This window comes from Lepidochelys olivacea (genome assembly GCF_965140295.1).
Source record: "Lepidochelys olivacea isolate rLepOli2 genome assembly, chromosome: 10".
NCBI classification, from domain to species: Eukaryota; Metazoa; Chordata; order Testudines; family Cheloniidae; genus Lepidochelys; species Lepidochelys olivacea.
Window position 1 is genome coordinate 16,420,730 of NC_140420.1, and position 25,403 is coordinate 16,446,132.

Here is a 25,403-nt window from a genome sequence, read left to right on the forward strand (position 1 = left end):
TTCAAAGATCACCTATTTTCCTAGTGTAAACAGGGTACCACAGTGAACTTCACCTCTGTGCAGAGAGCCTGCACTAGGATAATACACCACTTAAATCCCATATAAGCCTTAGAAACAGGACCAAAGGGGCACACAGTCCTTGTGTATGGCCCTCTGCACAAGGGTGGAGTTCACCTTTAAGAATAAGCATATTTTATAATTTTATCTGCAGTGCAGTTCTAGCAAAGGACATATGTTTACTGTATGCTGGAGAGATGTACAGTATTTAAGAGGGCTACCCTTAACACAGCACTATTCATAATGAGGAAAAAAGTTCACTAGGAAAGATTAACCCTTTCCTGGCCATGTTTTTAGAGAGATAAGCAAGTCCTCCTTTTAATGTTCAACATACCATTGGTGATACAGGATTTTTGCAGAATCTGCTTCATCCAGTCATACACAGTATTTTGTGCATTTGCCGTTGTCTTGTCATAGAGGTCCTTGAATACTGCTGATCTAAATGATAAAATGGCACATGCAAATTAACTGATAAGTGGAATTTCTTTTAATGGTATAGATTAGCATACATGCATTTATAGCATCAGAATGAATGAAAACTAAATAGAAAATTGTATCTTGATGCCAGTATAGAGCCCCTATATCAAACTCTTTTTTAAAAAAAGTATATTTAATCAGAAGACAATAGAAATGATTGTTTTCATTGGGAAATAAATGGCTTACAAGTTTCTGAAAGTGTCTTGTGGAAGATCTTTAGGGAGGCTTCTAATGACATCAGGTTGGAGATAGCTCACTGACGACACCCGCAGAACTTGGCTTAGTATATCCACACATTCCATAGAGCTCAAAGCTGGAAAGCATTTCTCCAATGTAACAAGGAACAAAGTCCTATTTCCTCCTGGGCTTTGGAAAATTCTCTCCCTAATCCTGTCCAGATCAATAACAATATTTCCCAATTCCTGCAGGTATCCAAGAGTTAAGAGAATATATTTACTTTCATCATTAATTTAATATATATTTTAATTTGAGGCCTGAGAAAAAGAAGCATTGATACAATATTCCACTATTTCGAAATAGAGCAGCAATAAAATACTGTGGCTGATTGCATAACTGGAGATTATTCTTTTCTCCTATGGGCCAAAAATCAGCTTGAATATCTCAAGCAAAGTGAAAAGCAGAAAAAGGCTACTAATGGCTGGAGATTACGGAGTATTTGCCCGGATATGAGGGAAAATGTGAAGATTTGTGGCAACCGGTGCATAAAGTATGTATGTATGCAGATAGATAATCACCTTACCCTTCCTGCCCCCCAGAATGGATCTTTTCCACATGCCACATTTCTTGCAATGTCTACCCAAACATACGTCCTTCAGAAGACTGGACAAACACTTAAAAATATATTGATAGAGGGATGGACTAGAACTAATAGGGCCATTTTCCAGATTAAATGTCTGTGGTTCAGAGGCAGCACTTTCAGGCCTGATGTTTCAGTACCAGTTCGAGGGATGGTGATTTGGCACCACGATCAGTCCTGGAGGTGCCTGGGAACACCATGTGAGAAAATGCCATTTGCAACTCTGATTAGTATTATTTACATAGCTCCCAAAGTGTTCTAAGCACTTACCTGTGCGCTCTGACAATGCAATCTGAATCGCAACTGTCTCTGTCTGAATAAAACAGACTCTACAATACACTGATGTCTTATAGATTCATAGATATTTAGGTCAGAAGGGACCATTATGATCATCTAGTCTGACCTCCTGCACAACGCAGGCCACAGAATCTCACCCACCCACTCCTGCAAAAAAACTCACACCTATGTCTGTGCTATTGAAGTCCTCAAATCATAGTTTAAAGACTTCAAGGAGCAGAGAATCCTCCAGCAAGTGACCCGTGCCACATGCTACAGAGGAAGGCGAAAAACCTTGAGGGCCTCTTCCAATCTGCCCTGGAGGAAAATTCCTTCCGGACCCCAAATATGGTGATCAGCTAAACCCTGAGCATATGGGCAAGGTTCATCAGCCAAATACTACAGAAAATTCTTTCCTGGATAACTGGGATCCCACCCCATCTAATATCCCATCACAGGCCATTGGGCCTATTTACCATGAATATTTAATTACCAAAATCATGTTATCCCATCATACCATCTCCTCCATAAACTTATCGAGTTTAATCTTAAAGCCAGATAGATCTTTTGCCCCCACTGCTTCCCTTGGAAGGCTATTCCAAAACTTCACTCCTCTGATGCTTAAAAACCTTCATCTAATTTCTAGTCTAAATTTCCTGGTGGCCAGTTTATATCCATTTGTTCTTGTGTCCACATTGGTACTGAGCTTAAATAATTCCTCTCCCTCTCCTGTATTTATCCCTCTGATATATTTATAGAGAGCAATCATATCTCCCCTCACCCTTCTTTTAGTTAGGCTAAACAAGCCAAGCTCCTTGAGTCTCCTTTCATAAGACAAGTTTTCCATTCCTCGGATCATCCTAGTAGCCCTTTTCTGTACTTGTTCCAGTTTGAATTCATCCTTCTTAAACATGGGAGACCAGAACTGCACACAGTATTCCAGGTGAGGTCTCACCAGTGCCTTGTAGAACGGTACTAAAACCTCCTTATCCCTACTGGAAATACCTCTCCTGATGCATCCCAAGACCGCATTAGCTTTTTTCACGGCCATATCACATTGGCAGCTCATAGTCATCCTATGATCAACCAATACTCCAAGGTCCTTTTCCTCCTCCGTTACTTCTAATTGATGTGTCCCTAGCTTATAACTAAAATTCTTGTTATTAATCCCTAAATGCATGACCTTACACTTCTCACTATTAAATTTCATTCTATTACTATTACTCTTGTATTATTCGGGCACTCATCACATGTCTCCAGGGGAGTATCCTCCATTTCTCCTGGTTTGCTCTCCCCCATGTCCATGTCCTCCTATGTTGCAGGCCTTTCCTCCCATCACGGAAGACCCTCTCTTCCCTATCCATAAACACCATGTAATGGCCCTAGTCCTGCAAAATGATACATGTGGGTGGACCCCAAATGCCCATGTGAAACCCCATTGATTTCAACAAGACTCTGTGTGGGCGTAAGGGTCTCTTGCATGGATCAAATTACAGTATCAGGTCCTATATTGGTAGAAGAGAGTGCTCTGTCCCCTACACAATTGTTTAGTGCACTGTTCTCATATTCCCACACCCAATCAACAAGGGATGTCAAACACCACACCTGGGAATCTAATCCATGTCTGCTGTGTTACAGCGTGAAACATTCACAAAAACCCCCACAGTCTGGCCTTCTTTCCATTTCTATTTAAACATCAAAAGGCAGCTCTTACTTTTCACACAGTGAGTGCAAAGTGACTTACAAAATGGTTCTTTTTGCTCCTGAAGAGATATTTCACTGCAGTTTGAAACTGCTGATGATTAATCTGTTGAAAATCTGACAGCAGCTGTTTGGGCTGGTATAAAAGGTTCTCCAGGTAGTTTTTTATAGACATCTGCAGACAGGAGGGGAATAATAATATACATATACACACCCCCACACCCCCTCCCTTAATCTTTTACTCCCGGAAACTCTCTATTTAAACGCTCCAGGCTGAAAGGATAGGAACTCACAAATTCTAACCCTGGGTCCGACGATGACTCCCTCTGTGCCAGTGTGTAAGTCATTTTACATCTACGCCTCAGTTTCTCCATTTGTAAAAAAAAAGGCAATAATAATACTTATCTACTTTACAGTGGGCTGAGATGATTAATCCCTTAAATCATTTTGAAGATTAAGAATACTGAGCACTATTAATAATAATAATGCAAAACCAAAAGAAACATGCAACTGGATGGGAGGGAAAGTACATGCCAGGTCCTCAGTCAATGAGGCACATCACACCCCACCATTAGTGTACAAAGTCCTATGTGTTTTGGAACTCAGAGGGAACAGATAACATTAAGAGAAACCATTATAAGCGTGATTAGCACTGGCATCTCACCTTTACTCTTCCCTGGACTGGAGTAAGAATTAATACTACACTGAATTCCAACAAGACTATTTCAAAACTAGTTTGAAGTTGTAATTTTTTTGTTGTTTTCTTTGCTTAGGGTGGAAAACGATCCGCATTTCAAACAAAATACATTTTACCATGCTTAGACTTCCTGGAGCAGAAGGTATTTGCAATCTCTAAGGCTGACTACACTGCTTGGAAGTGTTAATGAAGCTAATCAGTATAAACTGATTTTAAAATAATTAGAAACAGATGGGAGAAGCCTTCCTTATAAACAGAGCAATATGAGTGACATGATTATCTTTTCAGTTGCTAATGATATATTATGACTGAATATTACTAAAGCCATTTTTCCTGTACCTGTTACTGGAATACAGCTGGCTCTGTGTGCAATATAAATCCTTAAAATACTGTATCCTTCATACCCAATATGTACAAACTGCTTCACAGTTAGCCAATTGATTTACTAATAATTCCTAGAATAGATTCCTAAATATTTAATATCAATATAATCAGCTGAAGGCCTAACTCCAGATACAACTTTAACCAGAACTTCATCTGATGTAGATCTACATAGCTCTATTGACATCAGCTCAGGATCTCTAAATGCTCCCTACACTGATGATTACCTTACGCATTAAATCTTTTTTGTAACTTTTATTTCTACTTTAATTCATATCCTTTTATTTCAACTTAAAATCAATAACCCTTATGCCTGTGACTTTTCAGTCATCTAAGACTACTTCAAACTCATATCATAGCTCTCCATGAAAGCCTAAAAAAATAAAATTAAAAGCAAAACCTTAATGTAACTCTCTATAGTTTTGGAAGAGCTATGATGATGAAATGGAGTCATGGGACACTGATTCATGTGCTTCTGAATGGCCATGGGCTTTTTGAGAAGGTTAAGAATGCAAATTGGACATTAGATGTTTTTTATTATACAGGGGGGCCAAATGCAGATCTGGTGTAAATGGTGCAGCTCCACTGATGCTGATGACATTGCTCCAAGTCTGAACTTGGCCACCATCATTTGTAATGACTGTGGATAACGAATGGTGTGAACTTCCTGCACTACTTATGCTGCCACAAGAAGTTTTTTTTTTTTTTCTAAACAAAACAGAGTTTGGTGAAGTCTTGAAAGGAGAGAGAGTTTTGTAGGAAATCTAGCATCCCACATTCCGTAGAAGTAATGCAAAGCACAGCCAGGCCTGAAGTATGGGTAGGGAAATCATCTGTTTTATGGAGAAACATGGTGTGGCTAAGTTACTTGGCTAGCAGTTACCATACCAAACAGCGCATGCAAGCCCACAGTGCAAACATTCAGGCCCTGCCTTGCCTCCAAAAGAGGAGCAAAAGGACCCTTTTCTTTATTATTTGTGTCTTAGTTCTTTGCAAACTTCTGAAGGCTATAAAGCAAAGTACTCTATCCTCAATTTAATACTGACCTGCAGTATTATGCAGACTTATTGGTCAACTCTATAATTTAAGGTTTCAACTTAGACAACAGACGCTAGTTTTCTTAATATTTTCTCCCTCTCTCTTTAGTAAGAAAGTTTGGGCTCTTAAAAGGGTACTAACCTGTAGGCTGCTAATAGTAAATATAACATTCTGAGCATGGAAATATGCCATGATTTTTTTAGGCATATCTGTTGTCCATACATTAGTGCTACAGCAGAAAAAAAAAAGTAAAATACAGGTAAAATAATAAACTACTTTTGCTTACAAGAGAAAATAAATACGACAAACAAGTACTATTACCAATAAGACAGTGATGCAAGGATTTAGTTAATCTTTTTGCCAAAACAGATTTACACTTAAACCCATGATTACAGTGGAAAAAAAAGAACAAAGATAACTACCAAAAAGGTTTTGAAATACAGTAATGTAGCATGTATTTATTCCCAGCCTCATTCCATGTATATTTCTGTTTTGGCATGAGAAATTGTTTTATACCTGTTAAGAGGAATTAACAATTTTAATTGTAGTTCTGAATCATAACAACTAGATGCACCTATTCAATGATTTGGTGGTTTAGAATTCTGTATGCAGAGCCTGTAATAATGCAGGTCACAGAGCTAATAGTGTATTTTCTGTACATAATACGTTAATGTTCGTGAACACTAAATATATATCCTTTGATTACACTTTTTTTCCATAATGTTCTATTCTAGTGCATACACATATACTATCTACAGTACAGGATGTCATACATTACCCCTGAAAATGGAGTATATCAAGGAAAGCTAAACAAGAAAATAAAGCAAAAAGAATTAATATGTTGCATGATATTTGAAAATGTTTTCAACACATAGGTAGGGACAGTTCTATACATTACCATGCAGATATTTTCCTGCTATTACTTCCTCCTAAAGGGCATAAACAACAAATACATGTAATAACACAAACATTTTTAGATTATATTACAGAATTTTGGAAGATGGATAAAATAAAAATACTCACCGCAGCTTTTTGTAATAATGGAGGCAAATCTGTAAGAGATTATCCAATTACTAAAATTTGATTCAACAGCCTTTTAAAATAAGAAAGTATAAACATAAAATAAATGCATCATAAGTAAGCTAATTTAAAGAAAAGCTGCTTTGATCAAATGTACCTACAGTGGATGTATAGTGCTAATAAAAGTTGCTTAATGAAAGGTCTTTGCTTTTAAACAAAACTTTTATTTATTTATTTATTTATTTGGCCAAATTCTCAGCTAGTATAACTCATGAGTTATGCCAGCCGAGAAACAGACCCCATATTTCTCAATTGTACTTAATCTATTTTACTACATATAGCATTTTCAATACACAAAACACTCTTTCCTCTACACAAGATTTCTGATCTTACCTTTATCAGACTTCTGACCACTTGTAGTCCCTGCATGATTCATTAATATCAATAAGAAACATATCTTCAGATTTTTGGACATTTCTTCTACTGTTTATTAGAGTCAGAAGATATTTGGATTGCAAAAGAAAATAAAAAGACAATGTCAAAAGACAATATTTATCCTAAAGATTCAGCTATAAATTAAAGATGGCTCTGCGATGCAAAATTCAGATTGAGATCATAACTTCTCTGAGATTCAGGACTGTTTGGACCACGGATTTTAGTTTAGACTTCTCTACAGCATAATAATAAATAAAATATAAATAATAATAATATCCCCCAAACTTGATGTGTGCACAGTCCGTCTTACTTCCCTTGTATTCGGCAGTTCTTTTAATTTTACTCTCTGTGGTATACATTATAAACAATATTCCAGCTAAAGGATTAACCCAGTTTAGTAAAAAGGAAATATGCATCTTTCTTTGAAATTATGTAATATTTTTATTTATTCTTTTTAAAGCTATGGAAAAGTAAAGAGAGGCATATTGATGTAATTAGGCTCCCAAATAAAAATGAGAATGTATCAGTCCTATAACACTTCCCTAGAACAAAATGAGCAATAAAAATGTATAAAAAGAGCCTAAGCCTGTTGCTAGCATTAGAAAGTCGGACTGTCCTGATGGTTACTCCAATATCCCCACAGGATCTTTGTATTCACACAATCCCCCAGTATGGAAGCCCTTCACAGCACTTGCTGATCCCATTCCAGTAAGAGATGCTCCAGGCAGGGCAGGGCGCGGTTCACGGATCACAGGGAGACCGTTGCTGCAAGTATGAGGAGGCAGGTGCTTTCCTTTCCTCAGACATCCAATGTCATCAGTCTTCTAGCAGGAGGGTTAGCTTGCATCATAACTAGGGGAACATCTTAGCTACCACAGGGCTCTGCTTGACAGGTAAGTTAGGTAACAAGCTTCTGGAAATGGTGTCTATGCAAACGGAAACATGCAACTTCACTGTCACACACTGATTCTGAGTCTCTGGATAATGATGATGATTTGTATTATGCTAGTGCCTAGGAGCCCTAGGCACGGGCCAGGACCCCTTGTGGGGGAAGGGTGGGAACCCATTTATTCACCACCAGTTGGGATACACTGAGCAAAATGTACATACTTTGCTATGCGTACACTATCCCTAAGGCACAGGGCTCCATGCCACAAAGATTATTTGAAAGACCAAGTGGCTCAGGGGCCAGGTAATGGAAAATAGACTTTCCCTGCTATAGCACTGGTTCCTAATGCAGCCAAGACTGATAGTGACCCAAAAATCATCCTATGTGAAATTGGTTTGCTGATCTTAGTCCAGTTCCCAAGGGACATTTATCCACATCACAACAATTAGCACCCTCACCAGCAATCTCAACACCAAGACCAAGGAGTGAAAGGGAACAGTGACTGAACTATCCTCTCGCCTACACACATAGTACCTCCAGATCAAAGTAGGAACATATTCATTGAGCAATGTGGGGAAGCCTGTTCTCTGGAGAATCAGAGGATTTTCTTCTCCAGGACTCTCAATCTGGCACCTAGCCCAAGCACTAACTTGAGCTTCCCAATAGCTAAAAGAAAAGAATGAATGAAAAACATAACTCTGTTTGAGATATTAAATGGTGCCCTCTCCTATAGATTGAATCTTAAAATAAAGATCCGTTCATTATTTTAAAAGTAATAATACAGATGATCATGCACACTGGACCATCCGGCACCTAACTTTGCGAGAGATCATTGTGTGGGTTTGCCTGCCTTGTTTCTGGTTAGTGCTATAGGGTGACATTTTAGCTGCATGCACGTTCAATCACCCTGTCCATTTTTATTATAACAGAATTTGGACACATTGTCTTTTCTTCTGCGTTAAATTCACTGTTGCAAATAGTATTCGGATTCTGAAATTAGATGTTTATCTCTTTACTAAATTGCATGCTTCTACATTTTCATTTCTTTACATAGTGTGTATGTGCAAAGATTTATAATATTCTGTTACCATAACAAGTTTCCAGTTGCCTTCTACAAATGCCTCTATTAACTCTGTAACACGGATTATAAAATTAACAATGAACCAAACTTTTGGATGATGAAAGATTTTAAACATTTGGTTTTGAGAAGTTGCAGTCTCATGAGTCCTGTTCATTCTGCACAGACTAAAAAGCTCTGTGCACTTCCCTTTCAGCTATTCCATTCGGAGTTCTACAGGGCACCTGTCTCATTCAAACGTATCCAATTTCCCAGACAATGAACTTTCTTGTGTTAGTTTCTGCATTTGCCCTATTAATTTGGCAGTAAGGTTTAGAATTACACTGCACAGTTTAACAAATCATTCCACCACCTTTCTCAATCCTGATTTAGTCGTTCAAACTAACTTGATCTGATGTGTATGATTTTGTTTTAATTAAAGCATGTTCAGTAAACCTATAAGGAGGCTGAACTGAACTGGACAACTAACAGTTGCATGAGAAAACACTGCCATTAAATGGCCTTATTTAATGACAGTTTTGTAGTGTTCTGCTAAACACTGAAACTATCAAACAAAAATCAGTCAAAAAGAGTTCATCTTAAATTGTAAGCAGTTTTTTTATTTTATGGCTATGCCATTCCCGCCTTCCAAGGGATGACATGCAAGAAAGCTGCAGAATGTGTTTTGTCTTCAGATCTAGAATGCTTCCTTTTCATGATTTTGTTACAGGGACCTGCCATTGTCTTTATTTGCCCTTTTTATTCCAAATGGCAGTGTAGAGACATTCCTGACTTTTTATCACAGTATTATTTGACTCAGTGCCCTACTGAAGCCTAATTGCTTTGTGTTAGGTCAGTGTTACCTCAGATAGCTATTCTCAATACTCACAGGCATGATTACTGATACAGAAACACAATGATAACACCTTTCATCCAAATTCTCCAAACCAGCGGCTCTGAATCTTTCCAGACTAGTCCTTTAACACTTAAAAACTACTTGCTTCCGAAGTCAAACATAAAAATACAAGTGTCACAGCACATTACTGAAAAATTGCTTACTTTCTCATTTTTACCATATAATTATAAACTAAATCAACTGGAATACAAATATTGCACTTACATTTCAGTGTACAGTATATAGAGCAGTGTAAACAAGTCACTGTCAGTATGAAATTTTAGTTTGTACTGACTTTGCTAGTGCTTTTTATGTAGCTTGTAAAACTAGGCAAACATCTAGATGTGCTGATGGACCCCCAGAAGACCTCCGCTGCAAGCCCGCAGTGGTACACCTACCCCTACTTGAGAATCACTCATCCAAACGGTTCAGCAATCTTTGCAAACTATTACCAGCGGCAGCTACTATATAGAGGGATCACTACAGGACCCAGCCGGGAACAGACCGGCATCTAAACAGTGCATGGCCGCACCACCCAGCAGGGTGGGGATGAAGCTGAAGAAACACCTTGCTTATCTGACTGATCTGAGAGGGGATGATTATTAATTATCATTAAGGACGGCCGAATACGGTTACCCAACTGGACTTTAGCCAGAATCCCAGCCTGAACACAACCGGAGACAGGTGCCCCAAACCTGGGCATGTTCCCGCATGTGAAGACGCTCCCTCACCCCTCAACGCGTCGCTACGAACTTTCCCCACCTCCCCCACCAGAGGAGCCCAGTAGCACCGGGTCGCCGTCGCCAGCCGAGGAACTTCCAACGCCCTGGCTTCCCTCCCGCGCTGAGGGCCCCAGTGCCAGCCCCGGCTGACCGGCCCCTCTGGCGGGGGCGCCTCGGAAAGGAGCGTGGGGCGAGGGCGGGACGTGGGCTGGACGGCGGAGGAGGGTGGAGACGGGAGGCTGAGTGGGGAGGGGAACGGAGGGGCGAGGGGCTGGCGGAGGAGGGAGGGAGTTGGCGCCAATGGGTCTCTCCCAGGGGATCCCCTGGCAGCCTCCGCCGGCCCCTTGACCTGCTGCTGCGGCGGGCGGCTCCGCTGCACTGGGCGCCCCCCGGGGAGGGCACGGACGCGGGGCTCGCCCAGGAGGGCAGGGAGGCGGCGGCCTCCCGGAGATGGCGGGAGCCAGGGCGCTCTGCTGCAGCCTGGCGGGCCGGGGGCTGGCGCCGGCTCCCTCGCAGGGAGCCCTGCCCGGCTCGCCGTGTCCGTGACCTGCACCGGGGCCCTCCGCTGTTCCTCGGAGCGGGGGACCTCGGGCTACTCAGCGGCGGCTGGGCTGCTTTTTCCCGTTCACAGCTTTTTCTCTTGTTCTAACCCGTTTTAATTTGCTCCCCAAACCATTCAATAAAAACCCTTATTTGAACACGAACCAAAAATGAAGAGGTAGACAGAATGATAATCTATTATACAGTGCCTTTTGTCCCGAAGGATCCCAAAGCAATTTAGAAGCCGAGCGCCTCCCTGTTTGTTTATTACACGTTAAGGGCGACACTTTCACATCGTTAATATATATAAAAGCAGCTTGCTAGTTTTAACTTTACCAATATTCGCACCCCAAAATGTACACAACCCCCTTTACTCTGCCAAAATTTAAACAGCAGACGCTTTGCTAAAAGCTAAATGCTGTGTGGTGTAGCTATAGCCTTACAAAAGACTTCATTACTGTTACAAAACATTTGCTACTCCATGGAAAAAATTAATAGCCATTAAGGTTGTATAATGAAACCTTGCCAACACGGAAGGTACAAAAGTGAAGGTAATGAACAATTACATAAAGATTACAAAGGTGGCCTGAAATGTCTAGAAACTGCTTAAGATTCCCAATCGCTAATTGAGTTTGTTTAGACTTAAAAACCAAAAACAAAAGACACTAGATAAGTCAGTACAGTAGAACCTCAGCGTAATGAGCACCAGAGTTCGGAACTGATCTAACCACCCATCTCATTTGGAACGGAAGTACAAATCAGACAGCAGCAGAGAAAAGAGGGGAAAAAAGGCAAATACTGTGTAGTACTGTGTTAAAGGTAAACTAACAAAAAAGGGAAAGTTTAAAAAAAGATTTGACAAGGTAAGGAAACGATTTCTGTGCCTTTTTCATTTAAATTAAGATGGTTAACAGCAGCATTTTTCTTCTGCATAATCAAGTTTCAAAGCTGTATGAGGTCAATGTTCATTTGTCCTCTTTTGAAAGAACAACCATAACGTTTAATTCAGAGTTACGAACAACCTCCATTCTCCAGGTGTTCCTAACTGAGGTTCTACTAATTCTTTTACTTACTTGCTAATATTAGAGTTCTGAGCTCTGTGTTCTCTCACAAGAGTTAGACACACCGTTTGCAGCAGAAGGTATGCAGCTGCTGTATCTGTATTTGGTGTTGGGGAAGCAGCTAATTGCTGCAATGAAATACAAAATCCTAAATGCCTGAACTTGGCTTAGTAGATGGCTAGCCTTTTTGTTCACCTTTTATTATAGTCAAGAATTGTGCCAAGTTAGTGAGAACTTTTAATTGCCTTATTTGAGAGGTCACATTTTTCACCAATGCTGCTCTCAAAATTAGATGTTCAAGAAGTAAGATTAATATAGTTCTAGAACCATTAAATAATGACCTAGGAGGTGAAAGGCTGCTGCCTCTCATTATCCAGCCTCTGAACTGTGCAATCCTCCACTAGCTTTTTTCCTAGCACACAATATACTTTAAACTGCAATTTTTCATATTTGAAAAAAAAACCAACTCTACTTAACTAGCATTTCAAACAAAGCTCAGATAATCCTCCTCTGAGGCATTCTGATGTGGCAGTTCTGGTCTCAACCAGCAATGAAAACATGGCTCTGAAAAACAGACAAATCTGTTTTTACTATATTATACTATATATACTATATTACAGTGCAGCTACCAGTCAGAGCCAGAAGTCCCATGTACCTTAGAAACAAAAGTTTCCTTTTGATACAATTACATATTTTTGGGGGTATTGTATCAGGTTTATTAAAATTAGTATTATACAACTCAAACTGGATACCATCAGATTAGGCCTGAATAAAGACTGGGAGTGGTTGGGTCATTACAAAGCCTAAACCTAATTTCCCCAATACGGATTTCTCCCTACTATTTCTCACACCTTCTTGTCAACTGTCTGTAATGGGCCACTCATTACCACTTCAAAAGTTATTTTTCCTCCCTTGGTATCCTGCTGTTAATTGATTTATCTCATTAGATGGACCTCAAACTTGGTAAGGCAACCCCCATCCTTTCATGTAATTTATGCCTGCTCCTATATTTTCCACTTCATGCATCTGATGAAGTGGGTTCTAGCCCACAAAAGCTTATGCCCAAATAAATTTGTTAGTCTCTAATGTGCCACAAGGATGCCTTGTTGTTTTTACAACTCAATATATAGTCTTCCTATATGTCAATCAGATTCCAGATGATTAGGAATATTAATCAGTACAATCTATATAGTTCATTATCCAAACTATTCTTTCCCACATAAATGATATCAGGACAACATAATCCAGTTTCAGCAAATCGGGGCTTTCAAATCAGATGTTTGGATAAATGAGGTTCTACTGTAAGTGAGATTTTGCCTTGTGCAGTTAAGATGATCTGTGGCCACCAGGAACCAGTTTCTAGGGCCAGATTTTAAAAGGTGTTTAGGCACCTCAAGGTGCAGATAGGTACCTGTAGGAGTTACATGTCAAAATTCTGCATCGTTAGGCACCTAACTTCCTTAAAAAATTTGGTCCTAAATCAATTAAAACAGCTTAGTTTTTATTTCAGCTTTCCCCAGGTAGGGTGTGAAACCTGAGATGGCAGATGTTGGGTGAGTCAGTTTTAATGGCTTGAAACTTCAAAATCCTTTTATTGCTAAAGTAACTAACTTCATTTATAAATAAGTTTAATGTAAAATCAACCTGAACTGTAGAAATCCAAAACACACAATGCTTGAGAACAAAGAGGAAGCTGGCAGAATAGGCATCTTCAAACTGTGGCCTGCATTAGATCCAATAGTGACATAGGACAAGACTGTACCCAGACCCTGCCTGGCTGCAAGGAGCCACTTCTATCGTCTGCAGTGTCAGTGATGTCGGTGTCAGTCCTTGTACCCTTAGACTGAGATTTTGTGAGCTACCTGAAAAATTTAGACACCCAATTTCTGTTAATGAAAATCCCTAGGTAGTGTTGAACATCTCAGCTTTGAAGTGGAAAGACTTTATAGAGCTGGTGTCACTATCTTCTCCAGCGGGGATAGGGAGAAGAGCCATGGTCCCACCCTGGTCTGCACAAGCGGCCAGGGACAGTGGGTACTACACCTTCTTCAGGGGTGCCACACCAGCTATGCCCCTCCAGTGCTCCTTAGACTCAGGGAAGCATTATTGCTACTGCAGGTACAGTGCTTTCCAGAGCTCTTGCCAGGGTGGCTGGATATCTACACTTCCCTTATCAAGAAGCTATGTCTACATGCCACGATCTAGTTCAGAGACTCTTCCAATTCATACAGCCAGCATGTCAAAGACAGCTTCTGGAGAAGCTTTCTTTGACAAAAAAAAAAAAAAAAAAAAAGCTGGAGCTGATCCCTTCTTGGGCAGATTAAATTAAAATTTTAGTGAAACTCCCTGGAAGGGGAAGATTAAACTGTTTAATTTAAACTAAATGTTCAATCAAGCATGTGGAAGACTCCAAACAGACACCATAACAATGTTGCAGGGAAGGTAATTATCCTAGCATAAGTGTGTGTATATGGAAGTGGTGATGGAGGATCTCAGGTGAAAATTCCTACCTTAGTTCTTGAGTTGGAATTCTTTGGAGAAAATTTGCTCAACCTGTGGAAGTCTGTCATATCCATCAGTTTAAGGAACAGCTTTCATAAGTCCTGACTAACCCTCCTTCGCTGGAAATTGGTGTGTGCAAAAGCAAGGAGGATTTATGAGAGAGGAACATGGAAGAACCCCTCCAAAAATGATTTTTTAATATTTGATTATATTAGTCTTCTACACAATAGTTAAATGCTTTTAAATGAATTCAGTTGTACTGCTACAAGGTTCTTTTCTCTATATACGTAACAGTTTGTGCAAACAAGCATGGCTATGTTTACATAAATGAACACAAAAATTAATGCAAAGGTCATCTCAAAAAAAGTTTATTAGCATGATTAAAAAGATGTGTTGAAGAATGACAGTCAGAGATAAAATAACTTCTTAACATGGAAGAATATCCATTCCAACTCTATATTCAACAATGTTCTGAACTGAATGGACAGCTGTATTGCCAATTTTCACTTGATATCTTAAAGAACAATCCATACTGTGTATCGGTTCATGTATCATCATAACTACTGCTTTTGTCTGGTTATGATCCCTACTGCAGTTAAGTATAAAAAATATCTTCCATTAATGTTGGAATGCAGACTGCATTGTTGGGCTAAGAGTTGGTAAAAATTCTCAACTGAAGAGTCTGTTTTAAAAAAACTGTCCTTTTTAAAGATACTACAAAGAAATACATTAGTATTTTGGCCTTTAAAATTCTTACATGATATTTATTTAGAATGGCAATCCCAAAATTCCCTCCCATTAAGTAATCATAAATCAGACACCTCTATCAGAGGCTGCTTCTTGGGTTTGACTCTGGAGACTTCTACTTCGTATACGCTTACATGGGCTTGAGGACGAAGACAGCATCATCTAATACATAGTAGTCATTATACATATCACCTTCACATAAGTATGGCAGTCTGGTGAAAGCCTCTATGGCAAAACCAGCTTTTCTGAAAACTTCTGGCAGGCTATTCACCTGTTCTTCCCAAGTCTGCCCCTTGATTTCCAAAACTTCTGAGGGTTTTTCCCACTTGCCACCTACTGAGAAAACAAAACAATTGTATTTAAATTTTAAAAGGATCCTTTTCAATGTATGGCAGTCTCTTAAAGAAAGCATGCTATGCTGCTTACATTCCATTTCGGACTTTATGATCCATATTACCCAACACATGGTGGGTAGAGCATTTTCCAGGTCTACCTGAAGACCACAATATTCAGGGGTCTTGTTTGAGTATAGAGAGGGTTGCCACCCACAAAGCTCAGATTTTTTTTAAATCCTCTACTAATAGTTCTATGTGCAGGCCCACTTGACCAAATAACTATTTGACTAACAATAGTAAGATCACCTAGTGAAACTCAAATCTGGCAGATGTAGTCTGAGAAACTCTAAAATCTTGGCTAACATTAAAATGCCTTCTCATACTTATCTGTCATACTTCCGTGCTGGAACTGGCTTCAATTAGTTATAATAAATAAAGCCAGACGCTAACCACCATAATTTGTTATGAATTCTTCAGGAATACTGTGGTCATACTACTAGCTAAAAACCAAAATCAATCCCTTAGCCCCTCCCCCAAAAATCCACCTCAAAAGACTCCACACCAAACTAGGAAAGAAATCCCAAGTCGGTCCTGTGGAACAGCATCTACAGAACTTCTGTTCATTCAAGGGCCATTTTGATAAGTGAGAAGAGAAGGATTATTTGTTTAGGGTCCTCTCAAAGAGGAAATGGAGTTCTGGATAATTTTATATAATAAAAAATAAAGTTGTCATTTGTTATAGCCAATGAAATCATCAGAAGCAATCGAGCAATGTAGTCGTTTTAAAATTTAAAAAAAAACAACTCGCTGTCAAAAAAATAGATTTTTACCAATCCCATCTAACTGAAAAGTGTAATTGATTATGTTTTAAATACATACTGTATCTTTAAGAAATTTACTGAACACAATGTTTAATTCCTGTAAATATATGCAAGTAGGAAGTATCTGAGCATGAAATTTAGAGCATTATGTAACTCCTAAAGTTTCCTAATTAACTTCCTCTTTTTTTGAGCAGAAACATTTCTGGACAAACACACAAAGAAATGGCAACTTTCAATAAATGCAAAGTCGTGCTACTGTTGGAATTCAACTGGATTCTATACTATGTCGGTAAGACTTTTTCCCCCCCCCCAATTTACTGTCTTCTTCACCTGTTTTAAAAGATTCATATGTATTTCTTACAAATAAGATTGAAAATGCAGTGCTCTCATTTGGAACAAGTCTGTAAGATAAGAGGGGCAGGAAAAAATTCTGCTTTGGAGTTAGCTAATTTCTGCTGTCTTCATAAAGTTTCCTAATCAAATGAATATTAATGAAAGATTGTTCTTCCAAAGGATTATACAAAATGCCCTCATAACCTATGACCATCAGTCCAAATCCTCTGCCTCTTGTATAGCAGACCCCAGATGCAGCAAAATGGCTGCAGGTATGCTCTACGGAGTTGGTAAGAGGAAGTTTCTGGGAATCCAGCACATGGTGTCTGCATCAGCTGCAAGTCACAGAGTTCTGCTCCATAGGGGCATCCTCCAACCCAGTGAACAGTGGGCTTAGGGCAGGGACAGAGAGATTAGCTACTTGGTGGATATACTGTACCAGCCAATCAGTACCTTTCACAGAGTGGGAGTGCAGCAGCTGCTAGGGCTACTGCAGCCTCAAGGAAACAGTTGTGACCATGGGGTGGCTCTGCTGCTGCTTTGTGGCACAGAAAAAAAAGAAAGAGAATGCCCTCTCTCTGTTCCTGTGGAACCCCTATGAACTCAACCTGCCTGCATTTGGTCCACCAGGAGCTCGGACAGTACAAAGATGAAGAGTCACATAAGTATCCAGACTAAGGTGACCAGATAGCAAGTGTGAAAAAATCAGGACCGGGGGTGGGGAGTAATAGGCCCCTATATAAGAAAAAGCCCCAAATATTGGGACTGTCCCTATAAATCAGGACATCTGGTTACCCTAATCCAGACAATATTAAGTAGTAACATTCTATGCTACCCTAACTTTACATTTTTATTGTATTGATTACATACAATACATAATTTGTAATAATCCAAATCTGATCAAAGATGAGTCCACTTCAACTTATTTTTTGTTTTGTAATTTGTTTGCTAAATACTTTCTTGAAAGTAAAACAAAATAAAAAATGTTGGTTTAGCAATCTCTCATTTCTAGAGTGTCCATTCCAATTATCTAAATTTTAGGTATTTAACCATTACTTTGATATAATAATTTTGTCATATTTAAGTTTATTAAAGTTATTTATTTCTATAAGGTCTTGGTAAAAAAATGCATTTGTCATAACAGTTATAGTAAACAAAACTTGTAATTTGCTGGTGATTCAGTTCCTTAATTGAAGTTCTCTTTCGTGTTTAACCTTCCCTTGCCTTCTTTTTTCTGTATATTGCTTAATTTTAAAAGGTCAGTATCAGCAAGTGGCACTGCTGACATGTGAAACCCATGATCAGTTAGCAATCACATTCATATTTTCCTATGTATATGAAAAATAATGAATAAAGTTCAAAATAGTATTTAGCCCATGAGGCAATCTTCTAAGAAGAAACTTAATGAAAACAACCGAAAGAGGTCCCACGGTGGAAATATCACCGCTTTCTCTCTCTTCCCCCCCTTTCTAAATTCAAGGTCACATATTTAATTTGCAACATCCCTTACTCTTAAATTCTCTCTCAATCAAGTATGTGTTTATTCTCAACAGGTCATGTTGTAGATACCTGCAAAGTTACCGTAAAACAACACCAATTTAAGGAAGTAGACGACAGTGTCAGCACTGTGAATGTAACATGCAGTTTCTCTGCTTCCGGATGTCATGGCTCCCCTCAAATGCTATGGTTTCGCTATAATGATTTTACACATGAGGCTTTGTGTACACCTCAATGCATAGAGAAGTTCCAAGTGATTGAATCACTGTCCGATCATAATGTTTTACTTCAGATCAACAAACTGACTGTAAATGACAGTGCCATTTATATCTGTGGAATAGCATTTTCAGATTCAGATACACACACATCCAAGCAAACCGGGGGAGGAACGATATTGGTGAAAAGAGGTCAGTCACTACTTCCCATGAACAATCGTAAAAAAATACATTATTTTGTTTTCTAAATATTTCTAATTATTTACACTTGCAAAATATGGTACGTTAATAGTTTACTGGAAACCTTGTTGATTTTACTATCAATTTGAACAGCAAATAAGACCCAATGTCATACTCTGGGTATGTGTGTTAAAGTCAAACTGACATGAACTGGAGTTCCAGGTGCAGAATTAAGATCAACTAGGGAGATACTTTGTTAACAAAGCTAAAAATCAGCAACTTTGTATGGTTTACTAACCAGATGCTGTACTATCATGTAATGCAAGTGACCCTTCAGAGATGTTCTATAGTAATCCAGGAGATTGGATGCTGTATTTTCCTTTTTGTTAACTGTCAAAACTGAACATACAAATACTCCATGTCAAGCTTCATGGAGGGTTTTGGGACTGGCACACAATAAATCATACACCAACAGTAATAGTCACAAACAAGTAAATGGCTTCTGTTGAGAAACTGCCATATTCAGGAGGGACTGTGTCTAGCAGACAGAGCAGGATTCTGGGACTCTGGGCTGATTCTCTGCCACTGATTCATTGTGTGAACTTGAGCAAATCATTTTACTTTGGTGTCTTTAGTATCTCCACCTATGTAACAGGGATAAAGATATTCACAGGGATGAGGAGGCTTAATTAACTAAATTTCTGGTTACATGTGCTTCAATAACAAGCTCTAGAAATATGTACAAAAGTTAAAAAAACCAAAACCCTAACTAATGGACTCTCTCTCCCCCTAACCGAGTTCCATACTCTCCCTGCATTCACCCCACCACTCACACTGCTAACGTCTGAACAAATACATGAGCCTTCTTCATACTTGTTACTTAAAAGTTAGATTTTAGACCAGAAGAGGGCTATGGTGGGAAGAAAACAAAATCCCAAATCAAGGGCTCTCCAGTCCCCAGCTGTTTGAGTCTAGTGACCCTTATCAAGTGAGTTCCTCAGATGAAAGTGGTTATAATACAAATATTATTCTTACTAAGAATATGATCAAAATAGAACAGGTTCCCATTATTCTAACAATTTTTTATTATGACTAAAGGGTCTGAGAAGTACAGCACTGAAGAATACATCCCCATGATAGTCCTCTCATCTTTGCTGTTTCTATACAGCACTGCCATACTTGCAATCTTTATATTCTATAAGGTGGGTTTAATTTTGACTTTTCTTATTTGGTTGTTTTCATTCTGACTTCTCAATAGCTTTAATGTTTTCCTCAGGATCCAAGGGTCATCATGGATTTTAATTACTTTTGCATCACAGACAGCAAACGAGTTTTACAAAGGTTGTGGTTGATGATTACATCTCATATGCATCTGCAGACTCTCACACATAGATTCAGATTAGATACTCATTACATCTCACACACATCACTTACCGATTTTTTTTTTTTTTAGAGAGAGTTTCAAGAGAAAAGCAGCAGAAACCAAACTATCCTTGGAACAATTTACAGCAAGTTTGGTATATATTGCCAGAAGTCACTTTGTAAATGAGACAGACTATCAAAAATACAAAAATATGATAAGATTCAAATATTTTGAAAGAAAAATAGTTATCAAATAAAGAGCATTACTACCAAATACACAGGTTGCAAGCTCCATGGATTAATGTCTATTGATAAACAAATAATGAAATTTATATAACACTAAATGCCAAGTGCAATGAAATTATTTCAGGCAATACTCTTACTTACATAATGAAGTCCTATTCAAATGATTGTAGGATGCATGGAAAAGGGAGTTGGAGGAGGGTTACAGGGCATCCTAAACTTGGAAAAGCTCCCCCAGAACCAGAGAGAGGATGTTTGCATGTTTAAAATGCACCCAGTTATTGAAGACACTGACATTGGTCTTTATTAAGGAAGTGTGGTGGTTTTTTGTGTGTTTTTGTTTTTAGAACAATCATCAATATTTGGAACCCTTAAATGAACTCGATAAATAATGAGATATCCCTAAATGTTATGAGCAGGCAATACATTTTGCTACAGTACCTCTTCAGTTATTATTTGGCATGGAGGGCTATGTAAATAAAGTTGATTTTTGTTTTGCAGTCAAAATCCAAACTGGTAAAGAAAACCAGGAAAGGAGATGTGAAAGGAGAGCACCATGTATGTTAATATTCACTTAACTTGTCTTGGGTGTCTTTGATTCATAGATTTTTTGTTTTTTAAATATAACCTTGAACACTTCCGGGGACATTAAATTGGCTAACTGAAGGCTCAGACAAAGGGGTTACCTGGGCTGGAAGTATATAGAGCTCAAACTGTAGATGTAAGTGATTAAGGGCTCCTGTGCTGAAGATTTATAGAAAACTATTTGCTGAATTTAGAGTCGGAGTTTAAAGATGAGACGGTCACCAACACCACCTAGCCACTCCCACACCAACCCCAACAACTAGAATTATATCAAAGTATTACATCCTTCAGGAGACTAGGCTGTTATGTGCCACAGGCAGAAAACAGGAGAGACCAAGGTGCACCAATGCCCAGGTCCCCTATAATGGCAGGGAACTGATTAAGTAAGATATGCCCAGATGATCTAGCAAGTGACCTCTGCCCCAAGCTTTAAAGTTTCTGTTCATCGGTCCTTTTTGGCTAATTGGACAGTGAGAACTAAGCTAAGGGCCACCTCCAACAGGCAACTTCTTGTCTTAAGTGATGGCTTTTCAGTAACATCAAGATTACAAGTAAACCATGTTTGAACTATAGTTAAAAAGCCAACCTCTGCCATGCAACTGATTTTTCCTGGTCCCTTGGATGGTGGCTTTGGCTTTAGATGGGTTCCACCATATTTAAATCCTGTTTAGAATATATACTGCAACACCCTCTTGGAAAAAAAAAATCCACAAGTTAAAGAAGGAATTTAACTCGACAGTGAGAAATCATTACTGTTCTACAGCCAGGGCTCCCTTTGGCCACGAAACTTACTGTTTTGAAGTTGTGGTGACATCTTGATTAAATTTTAAAAAGTTTAAAAAAAAAAAAAAGAAATTAGCAAAGATATATCATAGAGGCAAGTGCATTTTTCCAAATCTGTCTCTAATGTAAAATTGTTGTTAACCACATTTTAACCACTGCAGAAAAATACGAGTGGGCGAACAGTTTGTCGAGCAATTGTACAAGAACTGTACAAGAAGAGATATGCTGAAGACCATCATCAGCCTGTGAGTAATGAGTAACATGAAAAGGGGGGTTCCAAAATCTTGTGGCTATTTACTGTAGTTCATTGTATGTGGAAAAAATGGAGAAGCAAATTTCAGAACTATATTACATTTTCTACAGAACTAGACTTCTTCGCTGTCTGAGTGTCAGGATTGGCAAGATTTAGTCCTGAACCAGCAATAGCTTTTCTATACTTACAATGCTAAAAGTTTCAGAAGTCCAATACTGTGCATCCCAGCAGGGTTAAATTGGGATCTACATACTGTTGCGGAGTGGAGATACCCCTCTTTCCAAAGGGATTTTGAAAACATTATGTCTGAGAAGGCCTGAGATGCCAGTCTTTAAAGCCATGACATATTTTAGGTATAGAAAAACATTGCAGTTCACTTTTGGAGGCATTTTAATTTAATTTTAATTTCTCTCCCCCTCTGAACACTGAATAGTTGGACCCATGGTAATGAAGGCACATGGCTTTACAAGTGGAGAGTTACAAAAAGTTACAATAAAAAGTTTTTTAAAAACCTCAAACATTCCTAAAACACTTATTGTAATATATGCAACATATACAGAATACTTCATGGTATTGTATCACAGAATGAAAGTTATTTCATCCTCCCAAATTTATAACAACATTTTTTAACCAAATCATAGTGTATTTTGCCATGTAAGTTACAGGAGAACTATTGTAGAAAAACTCACCACTTTCAAGTTAAGAAAACTACTCTTGAATCTACACTGCACAAGCAAAACAGCTCCTTTCTTATTCTAATCAGGGAGCAGAACATACACTTCCCAGATGAAGTACAAAAATGAAACAGGCATTCAGCACTGACAGGTCAAACACTTGCCCTCCCATAAAGCCTGTATTTTAATATTCTTACCCCTGACAGTTTTCCTCTATAACTGCCCTCCATAAAGCCATCAAACCCCTACTGATGTAATCCAGGACCTGGCAGATGTGGGCATACACATAATGTAAACATGACTGTCCTGCTGACTCTTTGTGCTCCCCTGGGAGCTGTATTCAGGGTAGTCAACAGTGAACAAAAAAGGTTAAGAATCCTGCAGATGCCACAGGTATGAAGGCATCTGGATAACGGACAGAAGGAAGGGGGAAGTATTCTTCAGCAGTAGCAAAGGAAAGGAAGTTTGCCCCACTAAGGAAATCTTTTTAGAAAGCCAACTATTACACAAACATTGTAACCTTTTACAATATATACTTATTTTTTTTTTTTTGCAGGAGTGTTTGGAACCAGATGACACCATCTATCAAAACAGATGATAAAATTCAAAGTACACACATACTCAAGATCCTTTATGTGAAATACAACTGAACATGTCTGAGACTTCAAAAATTAATTTTCTGAAAGAGTCGTACCTTGCTAAAAAAAATATGAATCCTCACTGAGCAATGCTTTTTTTTTTTAAAGTGTTTTGCAAATAGATCATCAAATACAAATGACAGTATTCCAGCTAAAGTGTGAATATTAATTATTACAGTCCTATGTTTAACATTACCAAGCCCTCTCCCTCTGAAAAATAAAAATATTGTAAAAGGACTTTATTTTCCATTGATGAACTACTAATACTTCATGGAAATTTTCATATTTAGGGTTAGTTCTACACATAATTTTTTTTTTAATTTCTTTTGTGAATTTAATGCTTCTGAAAGGTTTGTGATAAGCACAAAAAGAAAATGATGCCTTGAGGTCAAATTCTGCTCTCACATTGGTGTAAATCAGCTATAACTACCACTGATGTCAATAGTAACTCAGGATTTAGACCAGAGTAAGAGGAGAATCTGGCTGGCTGTACGCAGAACAGGTACAAAAAATAGGCAATATAAAAGCATACACACTAATGTAATGTCAAAACTGATCCAGAGGGACCGTATGGCAGGTTAGGAAGGTAGCTTAGTCTACATGTCAATCCAAGGACTGCTCTTCTTTCAATGTTTATATGTATATGTGTTATGCAGACAGTATCCCCAAGTGCTAGCCAGAAGCAGTGCCTCATTCCCCATTAGAATGACACCCAGTCTCTACAAGGACATGAAGGGCATTCTATGAACCCTCTCCTTCTTCCCTTTGTGCATCTGCACAGAACTGGATATAACTTAGACTGTTGGACTACAGTCACGCTTCACCAGTTCTCACTTAGCTAATCTGCACACCTCAAGAATCTTACAAGATACCTGCTGGTCTCACCCATCCTTTCAGCAAAGAGTTAATTGTGTCCCGTAGTGAGGCCTCATCTAACATTTTGCAACTTAAGAACACTGGAACTGCCAGACTGGAGCAAAGCAGAGATCCGTCTAGTCCAGTGTCGCCTACATAGGCAAGTACCAAATATTTCACAGGAAGGTTTTAAAATGCACAAAAATCCACATTACATAATGGACAAATATAGGAGCAACATGTCTAATAAACTTTCTTCCTAATCCCAAGCAATTAATGGCTAGCTGCTTCTCTCTTCAAGCATGGTATCTTATACATTTTTATTCTAGTAACTAAAGTTATTCTTATTTGTATAAATATCAAATCCTTTTTTAAACCCTAAGCTTTTTGCCTCAATGATACACATAGGAGTGAGTTTCACAGATTAATTAGATAAGAAAGCATTTCTTTATAACACTCATTACAAAATACCTACTAGTGAAGTATAAATATTAAAGTACAAATGAACAGAGTACGTTTTGTAATGCACTATGATTAACTTATTAGTAAGATTTCTGCTTGTCAATTCATAAAATTTTGAACTCCACAATAACTTTGTGTTAGGGTGAATTAGTGAGGTTTTATGTACTTTGGAAAATAAAAACAAAGGTGTATTTCTCTCAAACTCTTTGGTAATAACTTGTGAATAAGCTACTTTGGACTCTAGATGTCATTGTAATTCCAGAAACATTTGAAAGAACAAAGTAATATTTCTTTTGTTTCTTATAGTTTTATAAGAACATTTGTTTCGGTCATTTAAAAAAATTAAGAACAAGGAAACAGAGGCTGTGTCAAGCATAGCAGAGTATAATTCTCATTAACAGTATAGTTAAATTATTCCATTTTCAGGCTCCAATCGTGCCATTGGATCCACACATAGGCTGACCCATTTGCTTACACATATGAGGTCTGAATCAGAGCTCATATCTGTAAAATAATAAAAGACTTTTCTAAAAGGGGTTTAAAACTCTTTAGTACAGTAATTGAAATACATGCTTTCTAGGATCTTCCACATGTTCCGAGTGTTTGTTCTTGTTTACAATATACATATAGTGAATTCATTCTTTGCTTCTTTTAACATATCTTGTAAAATAATAAAAAGCTTTGATATCTTAACTACAACGTTTAGAACACTACTTGGTCTGACACAGAGCTTTTTGCATGACATACGTCATCCCAGTCTTGCACTGGAGAGTAGGTTAGACGGTTCAATGGGGAGAGTTTTAGTGGAGTATCTTCTGCTGATATTGATTTAAAATTTTCTATAAAAAGTTGTGT

The 25,403-nt window shown here is 38.4% G+C and overlaps 3 protein-coding genes across 4 annotated transcripts in view; 1 reads left to right on the plus strand and 2 right to left on the minus strand.

Moving 5' to 3' along the window:
- The window catches only part of OTOA (otoancorin), a 59,564-nt gene extending 49,046 nt beyond the window's left edge, over positions 1 to 10,518 (minus strand). Inside the window, exons 1-9 of the mRNA XM_084641810.1 lie at positions 10,503 to 10,518; positions 6,858 to 6,947; positions 6,468 to 6,496; positions 6,343 to 6,373; positions 6,223 to 6,250; positions 5,586 to 5,673; positions 3,372 to 3,503; positions 721 to 956; positions 392 to 495 (exon numbers count right to left, since the gene is read on the minus strand). Coding sequence (XP_084497936.1) covers positions 392 to 495; positions 721 to 956; positions 3,372 to 3,503; positions 5,586 to 5,673; positions 6,223 to 6,250; positions 6,343 to 6,373; positions 6,468 to 6,496; positions 6,858 to 6,939 — 730 coding nt within the window. The 5' untranslated portion in view covers positions 6,940 to 6,947; positions 10,503 to 10,518. The remainder of the gene's footprint in view (positions 1 to 391; positions 496 to 720; positions 957 to 3,371; positions 3,504 to 5,585; positions 5,674 to 6,222; positions 6,251 to 6,342; positions 6,374 to 6,467; positions 6,497 to 6,857; positions 6,948 to 10,502) is intronic.
- Positions 10,519 to 13,482: 2,964 nt separating this feature from the next.
- Positions 13,483 to 23,422, plus strand: IGSF6 (immunoglobulin superfamily member 6). Its single transcript, XM_084640872.1, has 7 exons — positions 13,483 to 13,616; positions 16,663 to 16,757; positions 18,355 to 18,705; positions 19,792 to 19,895; positions 20,800 to 20,856; positions 21,828 to 21,911; positions 23,150 to 23,422. The coding sequence occupies exons 1-7, from the start codon at positions 13,603 to 13,605 to the stop codon at positions 23,189 to 23,191; spliced, it is 747 nt and encodes a 248-aa protein (XP_084496998.1). The 5' UTR covers positions 13,483 to 13,602; the 3' UTR covers positions 23,192 to 23,422.
- The window catches only part of METTL9 (methyltransferase 9, His-X-His N1(pi)-histidine), a 42,384-nt gene continuing 31,898 nt past the window's right edge, over positions 14,918 to 25,403 (minus strand). For both annotated transcript variants that reach the window (XM_084640870.1, XM_084640871.1), the window contains exon 5: positions 14,918 to 15,648. In XM_084640870.1, the coding sequence (XP_084496996.1) occupies positions 15,443 to 15,648 (206 nt within the window). In that variant the 3' untranslated portion in view covers positions 14,918 to 15,442. The remainder of the gene's footprint in view (positions 15,649 to 25,403) is intronic.

What these genes read in the sequence shown, in the direction of transcription:
- IGSF6 (XM_084640872.1), top strand. An exon ending in CAATCTTTATATTCTATAAG is followed by an intron (nt 19,896 to 20,799) that starts GTGGGTTTAATT and finishes TTTGTTTTGCAG; the next exon opens with TCAAAATCCAAACTGGTAAA. An exon ending in CTGAAGACCATCATCAGCCT is followed by an intron (nt 21,912 to 23,149) that starts GTGAGTAATGAG and finishes TTTTTTTTGCAG; the next exon opens with GAGTGTTTGGAACCAGATGA.